Source organism: Mus caroli, chromosome 19 (assembly GCF_900094665.2).
Source record: "Mus caroli chromosome 19, CAROLI_EIJ_v1.1, whole genome shotgun sequence".
Taxonomy (NCBI): Eukaryota; Metazoa; Chordata; class Mammalia; order Rodentia; family Muridae; genus Mus; species Mus caroli.
In genome coordinates, this window is record NC_034588.1 from 44,469,462 (window position 1) to 44,490,062 (window position 20,601).

Sequence of the window (20,601 nt, forward strand, 5' to 3'; positions counted from 1 at the left end):
GCATGGGGGAGAGGGGAAGGAAGGGAGCATGGGGGGGGGGGGGGGCGGAGCAAGGGGCCGGGAGAGGCGGGGTGGGGAGGGTGGAGTGGGGTGGTGGTGGTGGATGAGAGCAAAGCATGAAAATGGCCCAGGTAACTCATCACTCTGTATAATAATGTTCAAAATAGTAGAAGAATCTTTGAGAATCTTGGGATAATTTTTATGTCCATCAATGTACTGTTTGAGAAAAAAGATGAACTGTGTATATAATGGAATATTGTGTCACCATCTAGAAGAAGAACGAGTCTCCTCTCTAACGAAAATGTTGAGCATTCTCCGGTGGGGCTGGGGAGCCAGCTCAATTGATACAGTTCTTTTCCTTCAAGCATGAGAACCTGAGTTTGAGCCCTGGAATGTGCCCGAGAAAAAAAAATCCACAGTGGCATGTGTACTGGGGAAGTGGAGATCGCTGGCCCTCGCTGGCCAACCTGCCTAGCCCAACTGGGGAGTTCCAGATCCAGTGAGAGACACTCCCCCAAACAAAACAAAACACCCCAAAACCAAGGTGGATGGCATCCTAGGAAACACACACACACCCAAGGTTGACCTCTGACCTTCACACGCTTCAGTGCACCAGCACACAAGAGCACACTCTCCAGCCTGCTCTCCGTATTTGAAGACTGTGAAAGTGAACACAAATCCTGGTCACTTTGTTTACTTGTGGATAAGAACGTCTTTGAAAAGGGAGATTGGAAGTTGGTAATTGGCTGCTCCTGGGAGGGAACTGTGTGAGAGGGACTTTCCCCACTACCTGCCTTCTTACTTTTTTTTTTTTGAACGCTGACAGAGTGAAATGTTCCAAATGTGTAGTACTGAAAAGCAAGGGTGTTTCACTTGCGCCCCCTACAGGCCGGTCTGATGATAGCGTGGCTAGTGCAGGTGATGCTTACGTCAGTATCTTCACTGGTGACTGGGAGAGGAAGGCCTGGTGGATCATCTGAGGGGACTCCACATCAAGGATGTTCAGGAAGTAGACATAGCCATCCAGCGTCCCCACGGCAGCCGTCGGGGAGGAAGGGGAGGACGCCAAGGCTGTTGCCTGTTTAAGAAAGAAATCCCAGAGAATGAAGGCTGCTCCATATACAAGAAGCCTGCCGGGCTGGAGCTTAGAATTTTTGAAAAGCCCGAAAGCTTTGTTTGGGTCGATATTTCTGTACAGAAAGTCAACATCCCTGAATCTGACCAACTGCTTAAGCAGTTGATAACTGGGGAAGCATCCTCTCTAAGAGCTATAGTGAGCTTCTCTAAGTAGCAGTAGGCAAGGGAGCTGTATGTCATCTTACAGGTGACATCAAGCAATGCTGTGGCAGTGTGGGCATCTAGCCGTGGTCATGCTGGGTTGGTCTCCCTGGGAACCCTGCCTCAAGTGTTTACAGGGAACCACTTACAGCAGAGGCAGAGACATTTGGGCCCCAGCATCACTGGATCTTTCCAACGATCATTTCCCTGTTAGCATAGTGGAATCTACCATAAAGAAATGGTTCTCCAAGCACAGGCTGGACCACAACCATGTTTCAGACCTGGTTTGGAGCTCAGTGAAGGCTGGCCAAGACCTTCGGTCAGTGGCTGTATCTGGCCTTGTCCACAAGGAACAGGTCAAGTCCTGGTTATACAGCCCCCCACCCCCTGGGGTTTTGTTAGATACTTGCTTCTTGTTTTCAAGCAGAGACCTGATCTCTGATGGGTCTGATGGTGTGTAATGTCCCTTTAGTTCTAGAAATTCTAAAGAAATTGATACATACACGCCTTTGTCCGTACAGATGATGTGGTTGTTAGATATTTTGTGGCCTTTCAGACAAGACTTTACATTGTTACTTTTCAGGGAGGGGACTTGTAATTGCAACTTGCAATATTATATGACATGGTACTTGCTTAGTATTGTGTTTTATGTAATTGGTATAAGTATTTTATAATTGAGATTCTTAATTTGTAGGAGAGAAGGACTGGAACTTTCCTACCTTCTAGGATGCAAAGGAAGAAGAAATTCAGCACTGTTACTATTTAGGTCTTTTACATTTTTTTTATATTATCTTATGCAAAATGTATTGTGGATTCTGCAGAGGCAATGGCATATTGAGAAAGATATCGTGGGTGTTTGCCAGCTAGCACCCAGATATTGTCCTTCTATGAAAGCCTTGGATACCCACAGAGAAACCCCTGTCCCATTATTCCTAGGGCTCAGAGGGATGAATGAGACCCCTCTTTCGGGGCTGAGCTTTTGTTGGGTAGCATTGACTGTGCTCTTATTCACGGGGAGTACTCCCTGGAGAGAGACTTCTTTGAGGCCTCTGGTTCCCTACCCCGGCACAGTGATGTGAGCTTGGCACCGTGGCATGTGGGTATGACTAAATCGGGGCTTCTTAAAGTCTACCTCTGTATGTGAACCAGTGCAGCAGGGAGGAGTTCCAAAGGCCACTGGATGTGAACACTGAAAGGCGAGCGGAGGCAGAATAGATATTTTAAGCATGGGTTTATGGGGCACACTTACTTGAGTCTTCAGGAAAATCCTGCTCATACAATTGCAGTCTTCTAGTGATACAATGGAAACTTCCCCCGAACTCGTGAGTGTCTGTAGGGGTAAAACAGATACACCGAACAAGTACCTGCTGATCTGCTAGTATGTTCACCTGGGGGGTTCAGTTAAAAGCTACACTGTCTCTATAGGTTATTGTCATTTATAAATTCAACAGTGACTCTTATTTTCTGAAGGATTACATTGTGTTAGGATTAATTGTGCTAGGGTTACAGGCACAAACTATCATACCTGGACGCCTTCTCTGTGTGTGTGTGTGTTTTCTTTGTTTTTTGTTTGTTTTTTTGAGATAGGGTTTCTCTGTATAACTCTGGCTGTCCTGGAACTCACTTTGTAGACCAGGCTGGCCTCGAACTCAGACATACACCTGCCTCTGCCTCCCCAGTGCTGGGATTAAAGGCGTGCGCCACCACACCCTGCTCTGTGTTTTTAAAAACAATTACCTTCAGCACTTAGCAGGCAGAGGACAGGGATCACTGTGAGTTTGAAGCCAGCCTGGTCTATATGCTGAGTTCCCTGCCAGTCAGGGCTACAAAGTATAGATATATTCAGTGGGTAAAGGCACTTGCTACCACGCCTGATGACCTGAATTCGATCCAGGGACCCACATGGTAGATGATGATAACCAACTCCCTCAAGTTAACAGCTCTCCCTCTCACTTTCCCTCTTCCCCTCCCCCTTTTCCCTCTCTCTCTTTCTCAACAAATGCATAATAAATAATAAAGATGTAAAAAATAGCCAGGCAGTGGTAGCACATGCCTTTAATACCAGCATTTGGGAGGCAGAGACATCTTCGTGAGTTTAAGGTCAGCCTGGTCTACAGAGCAAGTTCCAGGACAGCCGGGGCTACACAGAGGAAACCCTGTCAAAAACAAAAACAAAAACAACAAACAAACAAACAAACCAAACAAACAAACAAAAACTAAGAAATAAAACTAATTACCTTGAAGAGGATTTAAATACTATAGTAACTAGGTTAGGAACAGTGAGATGGGAGATTAGACGTACGGCTCTGTGGGTCGGTTAGCTCTTCTGGAGGGCTAAGACTTGGTTCCCAATGTTCACAGGGCAGTTTCCAACACCCTGCAGCCCAGTTCCAAGGGATCTGATGCACTCTTTGGTTTCTGCATGTACCAGGCACATAGGTGTGCACAGTGACACATGCAGGACACACACACACACACACACAAACACTCCCCCACAGTCATACTTCAAAGAAAAAGCCCCTGGAAGTTCAATGGGATTATCGTCTAATAATGATGATGAAGCCTAGAAACAGCAAGCTATATATTTTAAAATCATTTTACTTTTAGAATATTTTAGGACTACAGAGGTTTTGAGCAGAAAGTGCAGTAGACCCCCCCCCCCGCCCTCACTCCACCTCCCACAGCTCTCCACTGTCAGCAGCTGCATCAGACGTGGCCCTGGGCTTCAGCATCTAAGTCCACACTGATACAGCTACTGGTTAAATCTATAGTTTACATCGGGGCTCCTTAAATCTTTGTGTTGCTCGTTCTGAGAGTTTTGATGAGTTTGTAGTGACTCTCACGCACAGTTTCTCTGCCTTAAAAATCTCCTCTTGTCTGTTCCTGCCTCCCTCCCCACTCCCCTGACAACCACTGATCCATTTTACTGACTCCATGGCTTTGCCTATTCCAGAATAGCCTGTTAGATTCATACAGCGTGTAGGCTTTTTCACACTGGCTTCGGTCACTTAGCACTATGCATTTACGATCCGTCCAAGTCTTGGGGTGGCCGGACAGCTTTATTTCTTTTTTATTACCGAGCAAGGACACATTGTGCGATTGTGCCACAGTCTCTGCATTCACTGGTGAATGGGGGGCACCTCAGTTGTTTTCCCAGTCTGGGCCGTTATGAACAATGCTGCTGTAAACGTTTACGTGCCTCATTCTTTAGATGGCATGACGTTTTCAGCTCATTTGGGTAAATACTAAGGAGTGTAACCGCCAGAGCATATGGTGCCTGCTTAGTTTTAAAAGCTGACAAACCGAATCCAACTTGGCCACACCTCCGTTCAACAAATGAGCGCTTGGTGCTTCGGTTGCTCTGTGGAAGCCTCTGTCGTCGCCATCACTTTAGATTTGAGACGTTCTAACAGGCGGTGGCATTGTGGTGCCACACTTACCTAAGGACCGATGTTTACAGCATCTTTTCATAGACTTAGTTTCCGTCCACACGCCTGCTTTGTGTAGAGTCTGTTCATGCTTTCCCCTTCACTTCTGAATGAGATTGTTCACTTTCTTACTCTTGAACTCCACATGCTTTCTGCAGATCTGGGTGCCCTGTCCTTTGTCAGCTGCCCCTGCTGCAGAGACTTCATCTGTGGTTTGCCTTTTCTTTCTCATAGCAGAGGAGATTTTTTTTTTCCCCCCACAGAGCAGAGGTTCCAGTCAAATGCAACCCGCTGATTTGTCCCTCCGCAGGCTGTATTTGGTACTGTAGTTAAAAGAGTTTGCCATCAAGGTCAAGGTAACTTGGATTTTATCATCATCTTTTAATAACTTTATAATTTTGCTTTTACGTTTGTCTACGATTAGTTTTGATTTTTTTGAATATATAACGGTTTGCAGCTAGGTTCGAAATATTTGGGCAGGTGCGTGCGTGCGTGCGTGGGTGCGTGTGTGCGTGCGTGCGTGGAAGTTACACGAGTGCAGGAAGTAGTTGTCCCAGCAGCATTTGATGAAAAGGAGATATTACTTTCACCAAATGGTCTTGGCTACTTTGTCACATGCCAGTTTGCTGTGTTAGGCATGGCAATAGCACTTACCTAGGATCCCAGCACTCTGGGGAGTGGAGGAATGAAGTCTGTAAGTTCAAGGCCAGCAAGACCCTTTCTCAAAAGAAAGTTTGAAACCCGAAAAGGTCATATTATTATATCCCTGTGGGTTTACCTGTGGGCTCTGTTTTGTATTACATTTATCTATTATCTTATTCTTTCACCAACACCAGTCACTATTATTGCAGTTTCAGCTCAACCGTATTTAATTCTCAGTACCTCACCGATGCCTCCTTCCCTACGATCTTGAGTGTTTATTGTGTTGCCATGAAAATTTTATAATCAATCAGGTTTTTTTTTTTTTCCTTTGCAAACTAACATTGACATTTTGGCTGGACTTAGACTGAGTCTGTAGCTCAGTTTCGGGAGAAGTGACATCTTAGCAAAGCAGCAGCTTGTTATCCCTGTCAGGGTGACAGCTAGCCATAGATTAAGAAAATCATTTAACCCTTTGGTTCCCTTTCCCATTAGCTATCAATGCTGGTCTTGGAGGTGGTCTCAGTACTGCAGAGCATGGGGCCAGATTCAAACATGCCTGGGCTCTTTGTAAAGTGAGATTACTTAAGAATTAAAGATGCCTTTGGGCAGTTGTAGCATTGCTGACTAAGTATTGAGATTTCTTTCTCTTTTTCTAAGGACCATGTAAAGGGGCTTTCATCTATGCTTGGTCTACAATTGGTTGGAAAAATGCAGTAAAAGAACCTGGCTGGGAAGTAAGCAGAAGTTTTTGGCTAGTATTTAGTCAGGTAGGTTCTAATACCAGCCTTGGAGGCAGAGGCAGAAGATGTCAGAGTTCAAGGCCAGCCTGGTCTACAGACAGAAACCTCATCTTGAAGGAAAAGGGAGAGATTTTGCGATTTAACATGTAATTGGGACAATGAGGACTTTTTGGGTGGGGGAATAGAACAGTTTAGTTCTTTCCCCGGGGTTTGTGGCTTCTCCCATGCCTACCTCTCTCTCATTAGATGTGCACCTACTTCATTTTACTGGCATGACCATAAGTGGGATTTCAAATTGTAATTGCTCACTACTGGTAATGTAAGAAAGCAATTCATCTTTTTGTGTTTTAACCGTTTCTCCTACACCTTTGCCATGGTCACCCAACACTAGGGGTGTTTGAAAATTTGATTGTTTATTTTATTTTATTTTTTTTATGATGGCAATTTTGTCACCAGAAAACAGAGGCTGTTTTATTTCTTTCCAGACTGTATACCTTTTACACAAAACAAAACAAAAACAAAACCCAAAACAAACTTACTGTATGAGCTCAGACTTCCAGTGTGATATTGATTAGGAATTAGACACGTTATAGACATTCCTACTATGGTAAGCTGAGCGGCTCCTACTCCGTTCTCAAGAGTATTTTTATTATAAGCAGGGAACAGAGGTTGTTGAGTCGTAATATGGATGACATTAATTGACTGGTTAACGCGGAATCGGTGTTTCAGTATTGCATACCGGAAATAAACCACGCTTGGTTAAGGTGTGTCATTGTTCTTAGGCGTTGCTGGTATTTAATGGAGGGTGTTGTGTCTGCATCGGGGGAAATGCTGAATTGGAGTTTCCTTTCCTGGTCTTTTGTGTAGCTTAGGTCAGAGAAAAGCGTCGGAGAAGGAGCTGGGAAGGATGCCTTCTGCTTCTAGATTTAAAATAATAACTGTGGAAAATTGGTATTTCTTTTCCTTAAATTTTTTACTGGAATTCACCAGATAACCTATCTGGGCCTGGAACTTCCATTTTTGGAGTGTTTTTATTAATCGAACTTCTTTGATATAGGCCTTTCAGAATATTTCTTTCTCTGAAGGTGATTTTGAAAAAAAAAAACAAAACTTGCTTTACAAAGGTTGGTCTAAAGATATCCGATTACATATGGATAGGGATTTAAACCTTCAGACACAACAACTTGGATCCTATCGTGTCCCACCCAGTACACCGGCTCTTACCAGGAAGTATTTGGTTCCAGGTGTGATAAAACTGACAGCTTGCACTTTCCCATCACAGGCATCGAGGAGTTTATCAAGAGGCATCTCTGCACCAAACGTATAGATATAAACAGACCCCTAAAAAGGCCATACAAAGAAAAAAAATTATTGCACGTGTCATTAAGTCAGCAAGTACTTGTTTAATGGCCACTGTGTGCAACACACTGGGACCAGGTGAAGGGACGTCACAGACTCAAACAAGATCTTAGAGGAACTTAGAATATAGAAATCATATTATTTAAACGAGGGCAAGACACAACAAATTAGCAGATACAATAAGAGACAAGCGCGTGGGAGAGAGACCAGGGATAGGATACAGAGCCTGTGTTGTGAAGGGTCATTTGATGGCACCTTGTTTGGGGCTTTTACTCAGAATAAGAAGTCACCTCAGGCTTGGAGTGGTTGAGATAAATGTTAAGTTTGTATCGGCCCCTATGCCAAAAAATACATTGTTCACTCCGTCATACAGGTCGAGAATGCATAGTTCATTCCATTATATATGTAGAGAAGCCTATTAGAATGTCCTGCTAATACTGTAGCTCTCTCCTTCCTAGTCATTCCACCATGCACTATCTACATATGCAATTATATTTATTATATATTATATATCATATATCGTATATTAGATATTGTGTATTATATACTATATATTATATACTATATTATGTATTATGTTTTATGTATTATATATAATTATATGTGCATTTTATATACATGTGTGTGTCATTAGGCATCTATATGTTTTACATGGTTATACATTCTGGTAAATTTCATATTCTGTCACCCAAAGTCTAGGGATTTTATTTCTATATGAGTTTCACCATGAGGATGCATCCATCTAATGTCAGCAGAGCACCACTAGACTCTGCCCCTTTCGCGCCTGAATGATGCACACGGTCACCCATTTGCTGCCATGTCCCTGGGCCTTGAGGCTTCAGATGTCTGTCACAGCAAACAGTTTGCGTCTTTGAATTCTTTTTCGACCTGCTAGTTGGCAGCTTTCCCCGCTGGGCCCTCCCGAAGTCCATTTTTAAAGTTTCCTCTGGTAACAGCCTGCTGCTGGTACCCCTCAGCGTTAGAGTGAACATGTATCCCGAGTAATTTTTTTTTCTGTCTTAACTCATATAACTTTTTAAGAGGCTCCATCTGTTTTTCAAAGGATTCATCTTGGGAACTGTAAGTGTGGTGTCTTGCGGCTCCCCACCCCGCCCCGGAACTTATACTGTCTCTTAAATCTTCAAACTCTATTTAATCAATTCTATGAGTTAGACTCTTCTGAAGTCTTGCTGCTACCCACCTCTCTCCTCTCTAGGACTTCAGTCCGACATGCTAGGTTTCTTTCAGTGCGCAAGTCACACCTCTTATCCTTCCCTCTGTCCTTCCTTCCATTCTGGTTTTCTTGGCAGCAGCATTCCCAATAACCTCGTCATCTATCTTCCATGTCAAGTATGCTCATTTAACGCTTTAACCTTTTTTAAAAAGAATGGGTGTTTTGCCTGCATATATGTGTGTACACCGCTTGAGTGGCTGGTGCCGTTTTTATTGCACGTGCATGAGTGTTTTGCCTACGTGTCTGTCCATGTGCCACATGCATGCCTGAAGCTCGTGGAGGCCAGAAGAAGGATCTGACATCCCGGGACTGGGGGCTACAGATGGCTGTGAGCTGCTGTGTGGGTGTCTGGAATCCAACAGGAGCCTCCTTGGAGGAGCCACAGGTGCTCTTAACTGTGAGTCACCTTGCCAGCCCGGGGTACGCTCATTTAGTCTTTCCTTGGTTATGGTGTGAGTGTGTGTGTGTGTGTGTGTTAGTAGTTTCATTTGGCCGTTTTCTTTTTCTATTAGGATAATTTTTATTTTTTAAGTTTCTGCTTCACAACAGATATTTTTAGTTTTCCCATTTATTTATAAAACAAAGTACCATTGTTTTGACTTCCGGTAATTACCAGAAACTTAAGTCTTCCCATATATAAAACCAAAACATTTAACTTTATTTGCAGTCTGTCCAATGTCCTCGTCTAACAATAAAATGACTGCTAATCTTGACATCTGGGAGTCATTTTATTAGCCAGGGGTCTCTCTAACTCAGAGAGTCATTTGTTTATACATTGATTCTTCAACCTTCTTTTTATACAGAATTCATATCTGGCTGGGCTGAGAAGAACCAAACTGCAAAGGTAGATATCTGATTGGCCTGGCCAATCAGAGCTCAGACCTCTCCTGACCAGACTGGCTGATACAGGTAGATGGGTGACCAAATTAATCCACTGTTGCAGGATTTTCCCTGTCCAGTCACATTAGGGCAGTGGGAGACTTGTGATTGGACAAGGAGAAGGGAGGTGGAGTGAGGCGTTGAGGAGACAGAGAGAAGAGGTCTGAGGAGGAGAGGGAGAACCAGAATGGAGGCTGATGTGGTGTTATCAAAAGGTTGGAATAATTGTGTTGAAGCTTTATCGTTCTCATTTGGCTCTGAAATTATTGTATTGGCATCTTGTAAATTGTGTTATTATTGATACATAAATCTGATTGGCTAATTAAGCATTAAGAGTCTTGATTCTACCTGGTAGTTAGGTGTTGAGATGGCTAACCAGGGGTTCATAGGGCATTGTGTGTAAGTGAGAGGAACTCAGGGCAGGGGGGGGGGCGGCGGGCGGCATCTGAGAGATGGCCTCGTGGGAGCCATGTGGCGAGTTAGCGGGGCCGAGAGTTGAGCGAGTGAGATCACCTGGCGCAGAGGCTAGCTCTAGATATTTCCTGCAACAATCCACCACATGTATTTCAGAACACTTTTATTTTACAGTTGGTGACTTTCTTCCAAAGTTACCAATGGGACAGAAATATAAGCAAGAGTAGCAGAAGACTGTAAATACCAGAAGGGGAAAATTGCAAGGAAATAGAGGCAGCAAAGGGGAAACAGAGCCAAGAGACACAGAGGTGAGCTCCCGGGGGGGGGGGGGGGGGGGGGGGGGGGGGGAGGGGCAGGGCATGGAGGACCCTGGATTTGAACTCAGGCTCTCCTCTGTTGGTGTGTATACATAGCCAGGCATCTACTTTTAATTTGGGCCTTTGTTCAAGGTGCTTCCTATGTGCGGCAGAGAGAGTACAGATGTGAAGAGAATTCTTGCCCACACACGCCCCTTTCTTTTTTCCCATCATGCCCTGAAGGTGCCTAAAGATTGTGCATCCAGAAATCACTAATGTACCTTGTCTGTTTGAATCAGTAACATTTTGTAACTGGGGGAGAACACCAGATGTGTCACCGGCCCATCAACCTCGAGAAAGGTCTTCATTTGGTACTTTGAATCCTTGATGATGAAGGAGTATATCACACCATCCTGCGGACCGAGCACAGCGAGACAGACACAGAGTCGGTGTTTGCCAAAGTATAGACCACGCTTGACGTCAGCCAAGTCGGCCTGCCCCAGTGTGAGAGCGCCATCTCTGGTTACATCCAGAATGCACTGTTACCTTTAACTCACTACTTTTAACCATGTACTTCATTACGCAGAAAACAGGACAAAGGAGGCGGAGTTTATAGGGCTTGAGTGTTAACTGTCCTCGTTTAAAAGTGCTTTAGTAGGCTGGAGAGGTGGCTCAGCGGTTAAGAGCACTGACTACTCTTTCAGAGGTCCTGAGTTCAATTCCCAGTAGCCACATGGTGGCTCACAGCCATCTGTAATGGAATCTTATGCTCTCTTTTGAAGAGTCTGAAGACAGCTACAGTGTACAAATATACATTAGATAAATAATATTTAAAAAAAATAAAAAGGAGCCGGGCGTGGTGGCGCACGCCTTTAATCCCAGCACTCGGGAGGCAGAGGCAGGCGGATTTCTGAGTTCGAGGCCAGCCTGGTCTACAAAGTGAGTTCCAGGACAGCCAGAGCTACACAGAGAAACCCTGTCTCGAAAAACCACAAAAAATAAATAAATAAATAAATAAAAAAAATAAAAAGGGCATTAGCCCTACTATGTTTGTTTTTTAACCACCCATGTGACAATAAAGTGTTTTTTATTTATGTCATGTTCTCCTCTCCAGCCCCTGATATAGTGCTAGAACCTGGCAGGTGTTCAATAAAAATGGGCTGGCCAACTGGATGCTGATAAATGGACCTAATCGAATGAGTCTCAAGAGGAATGTGACTTATTTCTACGATAGTTAAGAGGCATAGGTGGGGTGGGGTGGCCATCATGTGCTAACTGGAACCCCACTGGAGCTAAGCCAGGCATTTGAGAGATGCGACTTCATACAGCAAGGTGCTTTCCCAAAGCTGGTGACCATTCTCCATCCCTCACCAGCATAGCTAAGAATCTTAAAAGGTCACAAATGCAGACTAAATGGAGGACATGGGAGGGGCTTTTCTCTCGAAAACTCCAGGAAGGAAAATACAAGTGGAGGGTTAGCTCAGAGGCTCATGGTGGCTTCTGCCTTGCTCATCCTAATGATGAAATCTTTCATCCTGATGTCGCTGCCTCCCTGGCCTCAGAGAGACCACTGGCACTGAGACTGACAGACAAAGCTGACAGCGGACTAGGGAGGGACAGCTTCACCTAGACTTGAGATTTTGATGTAATCTTGACCTTGATGGCACCAATCGCAACTGCGAGGAGACACGTGGTCTGCCCCCATTTAAAACTTCCTGGAAAGGTGTGTTCTCGAGGGTAAAAGCATAGTACCCCGGGGTGTGATGCCCCAGGTTCACTTTCCGGTGACTGTCACGAGGTTTCTACCTGACAAAGTTGTGAGGGTTAATAACGGTGCCCGGTACAACCTGTGGCTAACCCCAACTGTTCAAGTAAATGGAGATGATTAATACTGGGTTTCACTATCAGCTCTAACAGACAAAAGACCCAAGCTCATTTCTGACAACCTAATCCAGTATCGTAGAAATGGACACTGGGCTGGGCTGCAGATACCTGCGTGTAATTCCCTGGGTAGGAGGGACAACAGCACGTTTCTAAAGCCCACTTTTGTTCATTTGCAACAACACAGACATGATCGGTCATTACCTATCTATTTTTTTTTTTTGTGCATGTAATGGAAAGTCTCCCGAGTAAACTTTTTTATCATAACTTTCAACAGGGAAACTTAAATTTTAATTGCTAGTCTGAAAAAGAACCAGACATGACAAAATATGGCTCATATATGTAAGTGGCAGCGGAGAGAGTGTGTGTGCTTTTTTTTTTTTTTTTTTTTATGAAGTGAGGGATTCTGAGAAATAGAATACATTACAATTCCAGAAGCGAGTATGCCGTCCTTTTGGTACACCAGCGTGAGTGGGTTGATGAGCGGGGCTCCATCTTTGGGGAAAGAACAAACAAGAGAAAGTAGGTGATGTAATCAAAAGAGCAGCACGGATCAGCAGGAGCTGCGCCCGGGGATGAGTATATATAAGGGAGGTGCGCTGCGCCGGAGGCCTCATGTTACACACCTATGCAGAAACTGCACGTCTGTGTCCAGAAATGCCCCGTCAGAGACTGGAAAAGGCTGGTGCCAAAGACCCGCACCATCAAAGCTGTACCACCACTGGGCTGTGTACTGAAGATGGATATACACTTTATAAATGTATATAATCTACATCAAATGGCTCATAAATTTTTATCAAATGAAGTGCAGTAGGGAAAAAATTCTTCAAGAACATTTGTTATTGTTAAGATATTGGTCTTTGGGGAGGAGATCCATGCTATCAGTTTGTGTAGGGAAATACGGCAACTGCATGGGCTCTGATGGCACCCATCAAAATGTTTGTCTGCTGCGCAGAATGTATCTGATGTTGGCGGCTGGGAAATATGTCCTTTCCTTGTATTACTGTCCCCACTACAACACAGCTACTACTGGAGTCTTAAGAATCCAGGCCTGGAAGAGGGACTGCTTACACCTGTTTTGAAGACCTCTAAAAGGTCTGCTCTTAGAAAGCGTCCAGGTAACAGCGCTGTAGATACTCTACAGGGAGGAACTGGGCTCATGGAGGGGTGTGGGGCAAAGCTTTGCCAAGGACGTGAGAGTCTGTGATTGGGAGAGGGACTCCGTGAAAGATACTGAAGTTGTGAAAATTTGCAAGAGGGAGTGATGTGTGAGCCAACCCTGGGTGAGATGGAGAGGAAGAGAGGCAAGGGAATGAGCCAGGAGGCAGATCCCTGAACGACCAGGTAGAAACACTTCTTAGCAGACTCACTCTGGGGCTGATGGGAAATGACGTCAGAGGCAGGAGGCGGGACCTCGAGACAGAAGAGACCCTGAGTTGGGTGTTAAGCATGAGCAATTTGAAGGTAGCCAACTGCTTGCTTTGGATTGGATGTAGATTCATGTCAGAAAGGGTCAGGTTTGGGACTGGAGAGATGGCTCAGTGGTTGAGAGCACTGTCTGCTCCTCCACAGTTCTTGAGTTCAATTCCCAGCAACCACATGGTGGCCCACAACCACCTGTAATGGAATCCGATGCCCTCTTCTGGTGTATCTGAAGACAGTTATAATGTACTCATAAAATAAATCTTTTAAAAAATAAGAAAGAAAGGGTCAGGTTTGTTGCACAAAACCTGGGTGAACTTGGGAGTCCAAGGCCTTATTCCTTGGACTCTGGTGTCAGCCCCACAGCTCCCAAGAATCTGAGCTTGTTTGTTTGGAGGTTATGTGTGGTGGGAGGGGAGGGTCCATGTGCGGGCAAGTCAGAGGACAACTTGCAGTAGAAGGTTTTCTCTATCCACCCCATGGGGATCAAGCCCGGATTGGTGGGCTTGCTGGCACGCCCCCTAGCTTGCTGAGACATTTTACTGGCTCATGAAGACGAGGGTGCCCTGTAAATCTAGTGTGTTGTGGAGCTACAGGTGTATCTCCTTGTGGTGTCCCGAGGATCTTATGACATGAATATACAGAGTTGTATCTTTTGGTATCCTCACACTAGGAGCCGGCTAACTCTTAGTAAGCAGTGAGTAGCCACAAGTGTATCCGCAGGACTTGCTAACAGAGAATCAAATTTAAGGAGGCCCCAAGATGTCTCTAAGAAAGGGGGGAAATAAGGGATCCCCCAAACCACCATCTTGAAGAATGTGCAATGCTAACCCCACAGCTGTACTTCCGGACTCGGAGGCAGGGCAGTCTCTTACCTGGAAGTGGAAACTCCTCCGCCTTCTGGAGCACGGTCACCTTCAGGGTTTCTGTGTTAATCATCAGAAGATGACCCTCTTCACACCCAACGTACAGGTCGCTTGACGGAGTCCAGCAGTGCATAGTTGGGTGAAGCAGAGGATATATGTCATCTTTCGGCTTCGGGAGGGAAGAGCATCCATGCGTTAGGACGGCAATCATGGTTAAGGGCCATAGAAACACCCACCCAAAGAACTGTCACAAAGAAACCAGAGCGAGCTGCCGGGGAGTGGGGGTGGGGGTGGGAGTGGGGGGAATGCGTCGGTTTTTCATTTTCAACATCAGAATCCTATCTCTTTCCCCCTTGCTCTCTATACTTTATTCACTGTGAACCACCAAGGCTCTCCTGCTAATCCATTCCTGCTAATACAATTGATTAGTACTTTGTTAGCTATTTCTTAGTGCCCACTTTTGGCATCTCGAGTCCTTAATTGTTCACGAAAGATTGTCGTTAGCATCCTTGTCTTCTGGTCTTGCAAGGGTCACTCGCAAAGGTTAGCTTGGGGGACTCTGTTCAGTTGGCTTTCAAAGGCAAAGAGATGACCTTTAGCCTGATGCTGCGGCCCCTCTCATTTGGTCCATGATCATTCCATGTGCCTGAGTCCATATGAGAAATCATAACGTAAGTAGAAGTTGACTTTGGGCTCCAAAACCAGTTTGGATCGAGTTTAAAGCAAGTAGTTGTTTTCCACAAAAGTTTAGGGGTCGCGGGGTGGGGGTGTCTCTCAGGTTCTGTGGGCCACGTGGGTTGAGTATACTCCTTGTTTTCTTCTGCATGACCCTTGAAAGCGTAAAAACCATTCTTAGACTTGGGCCACAAAAAGGGACCATAATTTGTTCAGGCTTGTCTTAGATGGCGATATTGACTCTTTTCCCAGGGTCTTTAGCACTTGTGTTGAGCAAGAAGAGGCTGTTCCTTGTCAGCACCTAGTGTCAAACCCTAGAGCCTCTTCCTAGTAAGCCTTGAACAGACCACACACTCTCCTCCCTGAAGCTCAAGGTGGCCTTGACAAATATGTCAGAAATGTTGCCTGCAGTGCTAGATTTTGAATTCAGGATACTAGACTATTCTCTGTCTCTCTCTCTTTCTCTCTCTCTCTCTCTCTCTCTCTCTCTCTCTCTCTCTGTCTCTCTCTCTGTCTTTTCCCCTCTCCCCCATGTCCCCCCTTTTCTTTTTCCTTCTTTTTGCAGTGTAGGGGGATATTGCATGCTAAAAAAGCACTCTACCTCCAATCCCACTCCTTCTAAGTAACTACTGAAATGTACTAGTGTGCGTGCTTATGAGTGCACATGTGTGCGTACCTGCAAGTACATATATGTGCACGTATATGCCGATGTGTGTATGCGCACACATGTATACAGAAGTGCACATGCGTGTGTGGATATGCACATGTGTGTGTACATGTTTGTGCATGTGTACACATGTGTGTGTGACGATCTGTGTATTGTTGTGCTTCTTGTAGTTCTACATGATTAAGGATTGGACCTTGTTTCCTTCTGGCATCCTCGCACCCAGGGACATAAACTTTGTTAACAAACTAGGGGCCACTTTACTAGCATGTCTAGAGAGTTTTATGTTTATGTTGCTGGGTGGTGGTGCACGCCTTTGATCCCAGCACTTGGGAGGCAGAGGCAGGTGGATTTCTGAGCTCAAGGCCAGCCTGGTCTACAGAGTGAGTTTTAGGACAGCCAGCACTACACAGAGGAAACCCTGTCTCCAAAAAACCAAAGGGAAAAACTATTCTGTGTCTGTGCCCTGCTTTTACTCGGGCACTAATTCACTGAGTTTCCGTGAGTATTTGGCCCTTTCCAGACAGTGTTCTGAATATCCACATGTGGAGGTGAATGACAGAAAAGCCCCTTCCCTTACGGAGTTTTCCTACCAGTGAGGGCGAAAGAGAGAGAGAGAGAGAGAGAGAGAGAGAGAGAGAGAGAGAGAGAGAGAGTTAGATAGTAAGTTGCAACGTTGAATATGGAGAATGTCGTGTGCTAAGAAGCATGTTGAAGAGAAGTGAAGTGGGGCTGCTGGGAAGGACTGTCAACCACATGCCCAGTGATCTGTTCTAAATGGCTTGTGGTGTGCCAGCCACCTTCCCAATAAATGCTCAACTGTCTGACAAGAGACAACGCATTGCTCCTTTAATTTATGAACGATCCCTACCAGACTCTCAGCTGACATAAGTTGCTGATCTTGCCCATTCCAAGAAACGTGTGTTAGCTACTGGTTCTACAGTGTGCCCAGTCTGCTTTCTCCTCAGTGGGGCAGTAGAGAGGAATCAGGGGGCGGGGCGGCAGAATCAGGAAGCAGAGAGGTGATGGCTGGGACAGGCACGTGGGTTACAGGAGCCGTGATGATAAAGCCCTGGGCTCTTCCTGGCCCAGGGAGGAGAGTGGAAAGAGAGGTTAGATGCTCAGGTGGACCTTGAAATGTGACCAGCGCGGTGCTCAGTCACAAGAAGATGCAATATGCAATATGATGGTATTTCAAAGGGGGAGGTGACTTTAACGGTATGGCTAACCTATTTTATGTCTTCATAGATTGGACAGTTAGGAAATAAAAACCTCAGTAGTCGCTACTCACCCACCCACTCCAAATTAAAAAAACAAAGGTGCCACTAACCAACCAAAGGGATTAGATGGTCACCAATGAACGGCTTTTCTGCGGGATCTGCCCAGCCAAAGAGACACTCACTGAAGTACAATATCTGAACCTTCTAGTGTGGTTCTGGTGGCATCTGACAGACTATACATTACAAAAAGACTCTTGGTCACAGTTAAGTGTACCTAACATATTTATTTATTTAGAGATTGGATCTCACTGTGTAGCCCAGGTTACCCTGGAACTTTTGATCCACCTGCCCCTGTCTACCCAATGCTTGTATTACACCCAGTTTGAAAAAATCCAAGCAAGCAAGCAAGCAAGCAAGCAAGCAAGCAAGCAAAAACTAACCCCTAAAACTGTGCAAAACAAATGCCAACAAATGCCACCAGCCTGGTCCCCAATACCAGTGAGTCTATGTGTGAAGCAGAAGGGGAGGACTCAGACCTGGAAAGCTCTTGACTGTAGAAAGTTAAACTACAATTGGAGTTTTTTCTTTTTCATTTTTTGTAGGATTGATTTCATATCCTTGTCTTTAATAATGTACTTGGTGTTATTTAAGAATAGATGTGGATAGCCGGGTGTGGTGACGCACGCCTTTAATCCCAGCACTTGGGAGGCAGAGGCAGGCGGACTTCTGAGTTCGAGGCCAGTCTAGTCTACAGAGTGAATTCCAGGACAGCCAGGACTACATGGAGAAACCCTGTCATGAAAAACCAAACCAAAAAAAAAAAAAATAGATGTGGGGGGATCTGGGTCATATGAGCAGATGTCTTGATTTTCTACTTTTAGTTTTAGAAGAAATGGGGTGTGTTGTAATTGGATCTCAAAACATTTACCAACTCAGCCTCCATTTCCAGGTCCCTGGGATCAGACGTCAGACATTCTGATCGCCTTGAGCCCAAAGATGGAAAACTGGATCCCAGCTTCGTACTGCATTAAAGGTTAGGACAATACAAACATGCTGAGAAATATTTGAGTTCATCAAAGAGTTTCTTATTTAGGCAATTTTGTCTAAAAGAAAAAGAACAGTAGACAGAACACGGAAACTGGACCCTTGAGCTTAAATTCATTATGTTGGGTCCAGTTTCTGCCCAGATAACATCTGCTTTTGATTTTACACACACACACACACACACACACACACACACACACACACACACACAACTGGATAGTTTTCTCTCTCTCTCTTTCTTATTTTTGTTTGTTTTGTTTTGTTTTGAGACAGGATTTCTCTGTGTAGCTCTGGCTATCCTGGAACTCACTCTGCAGATCAGGCTGGCCTCAAACTCAGAAATCCTCCTGCCTCCACCTCCCAAGTGCTGGGATTAAAGGTATGTGCCACCACTGACCGGCTGGGTAGTTTTCTAATACCCTAAGTAACTTGCATAATGTGTATCAGGCCTATTTAAAGGCCTACGGTGTGCCAATCCGGTGGTAGCTACATAAAAAAATAATGAGATTATTTAATGTCTGTGATCTCGTAAGAGTCCCCATCTTGCCGACGTTAGAGACTCTTACACAGACCAAGTCATCATTGGTTTCTTTGCCATTGGTACCCAGGTCTCGAGAAATGAGGTTCTGGAGGCTGGAGAGAGCACTCATCAGTTAAGATTAAGAGCACAGGCTGCTCTTACAGAGGAGCTGAGCTCAATTCCCAGCACCCACATGGCAGCCCACAAGCATCTGTTACTCCAGTTTGGGGGCATCTGACGCCCTCTTTGGGTCTCCATGTTGATGCCCTAATGGCACACAGATATATGTGCAGACAAAATACTCTTGCACCACATGGAATAAAAATTCAAAAAAATTTAAGAAAACAAAGAACTGGCATTCAAGAAGAGGAATGAAATCGAGGAATTTGGGAGACAAGCTCTGCCTGTATTCAATTCGTTGGACAATCACTAGTCTGTGCTTTATCTGTTTTCCAGTGTGTGTGTGTGTGTGTGTGTGTGTGTTTGTGTGTTTAAAATGAAAGGTCAAATGACTGGGAAATTAGACTTCTGAGCTAAACTCCAAGTAATATGGATGTATAACATAGAATTATAATTCACAGCATCACATTTCTGCTTTCACAAAGCAGTAAAGATGCTATGCAGTTTATTCGTGAACCTTGTTTAACACAGCAACTCCATGTCTAAGCATCCTTTCTCTGTGTGTGTGTGGTGCACGTGCCTGTGTATGTGTGTGGGGTGCAGGTTAGGTGTCCACTCTCAGAGGCTGGAGGTCGAGAGCAGGCGTCTTATCCCATTTCGCCTTTGCTGCTTAGGCCGGGACTCTCACTGAAGCTGAAGCTCCCCATTGGACCCAACCCCCATGCTGGTCTGACATTGGAGGCACACTGCGGCACCCAGGGCTTCATCCGCTATGCCAACTCCATGGCCACAATGACATAGAGGCATTTAAGTGAGGTTTAAAAGATCAAATAGCATCTTCCAAAGGCAAAAGACAGTTGCATGGATTTCAAGCGTTTTATGTTGGACCCATTATTGAGTGGGAAGTGTGAACTATTAGGACTCCTACAGATTTACTGGAGGTGGGGAGGGAAGGAGGGAGAAAAGGAGGGAGGGAAGGAGGAGGATGAGAGAGACAGGGAGGGAGGGAGGGAGGGAGGGAGGGGGAGGAGGGGGAAGGAGAGAAGGAGAGAGAGTAAGTGAGGGAGGGGAGGAGGAGGGGAGAGGGAGAGAGGAGGGGAGGAATAGGGCGAGGGAAGTGGGGGAGAGAGGAGGGATTCTAGGCAAATAACTGGCTGAGCGCCTTGTTTTTTTACTTTGCTGCCCCCTTGTGGCTGAGATGGGGTGGTGCACGTCCCATGGCTAGAACCTGGTCTGGACAAGAATTAATCATGTTCCCTTATTTACAGAAGTGAATTACTGTGGTTCATTAGAGGACGTACTGTGAACACGGACCGTTTCTCTTGTTCTCCACAGACATTTTATGACCCTCTAGTCTTTTACGGTGTGTTACTTTACTCACGTTCACAGTGAGATAGCTTCATTTTCTACAGTGCTGTTTCAACTTGGGCACGGGCCCACCACCTTTGTCTGCGGCTTGGTTCCACAAGACATCATCATAACAGGTCCCGGTGGTCCAGAGGACTTCTGGTCTTCATCTTCATTCATCCCGAATGTCCTGCCCTGTGATCTCCTCTCTCCATTTCCCTCCTGACCACCATTCTGAATTTGCATTTACCACTTGAACCACACAGCTCTGTTCTCCGTCCCTCAAACATGCCAAGGTATCTCACCCGGGCAGGGCCTCTGGGCATGCTGTCCCCTGCACTTGAAATATACCCTGCCCCTCCCCCTTCTTCTTCTTCTTCTTCTTCTTCTTCTTCTTCTTCTTCTTCTTCTTCTTCTTCTTCTTCTTCTTCTTCTTCTTCTTTCTTTTCTTCTTTCTTTTCTTCTTTCTTTTCTTCTTTCTTCTTCTTCTTCTTCTTCTTCTTCTTCTTCTTCTTCTTCTTCTTCTTCTTCTTCTTCTTCTTCTTCTTCTTCTTCTTCTTCTTCTTCTTCTC

General features: G+C 45.2%; 1 protein-coding gene across 1 annotated transcript in view; it reads right to left on the reverse strand.

Annotated features, from left to right (window-relative positions):
* Positions 1 to 20,601, reverse strand: part of Cfap43 (cilia and flagella associated protein 43) — a 91,800-nt gene that overhangs the window by 56,808 nt on the left and 14,391 nt on the right. Inside the window, exons 5-11 of the mRNA XM_021151404.2 lie at positions 18,609 to 18,675; positions 14,449 to 14,608; positions 12,579 to 12,646; positions 10,552 to 10,683; positions 7,313 to 7,429; positions 2,528 to 2,608; positions 930 to 1,078 (exon numbers count right to left, since the gene is read on the reverse strand). Coding sequence (XP_021007063.1) covers positions 930 to 1,078; positions 2,528 to 2,608; positions 7,313 to 7,429; positions 10,552 to 10,683; positions 12,579 to 12,646; positions 14,449 to 14,608; positions 18,609 to 18,675 — 774 coding nt within the window. The remainder of the gene's footprint in view (positions 1 to 929; positions 1,079 to 2,527; positions 2,609 to 7,312; positions 7,430 to 10,551; positions 10,684 to 12,578; positions 12,647 to 14,448; positions 14,609 to 18,608; positions 18,676 to 20,601) is intronic.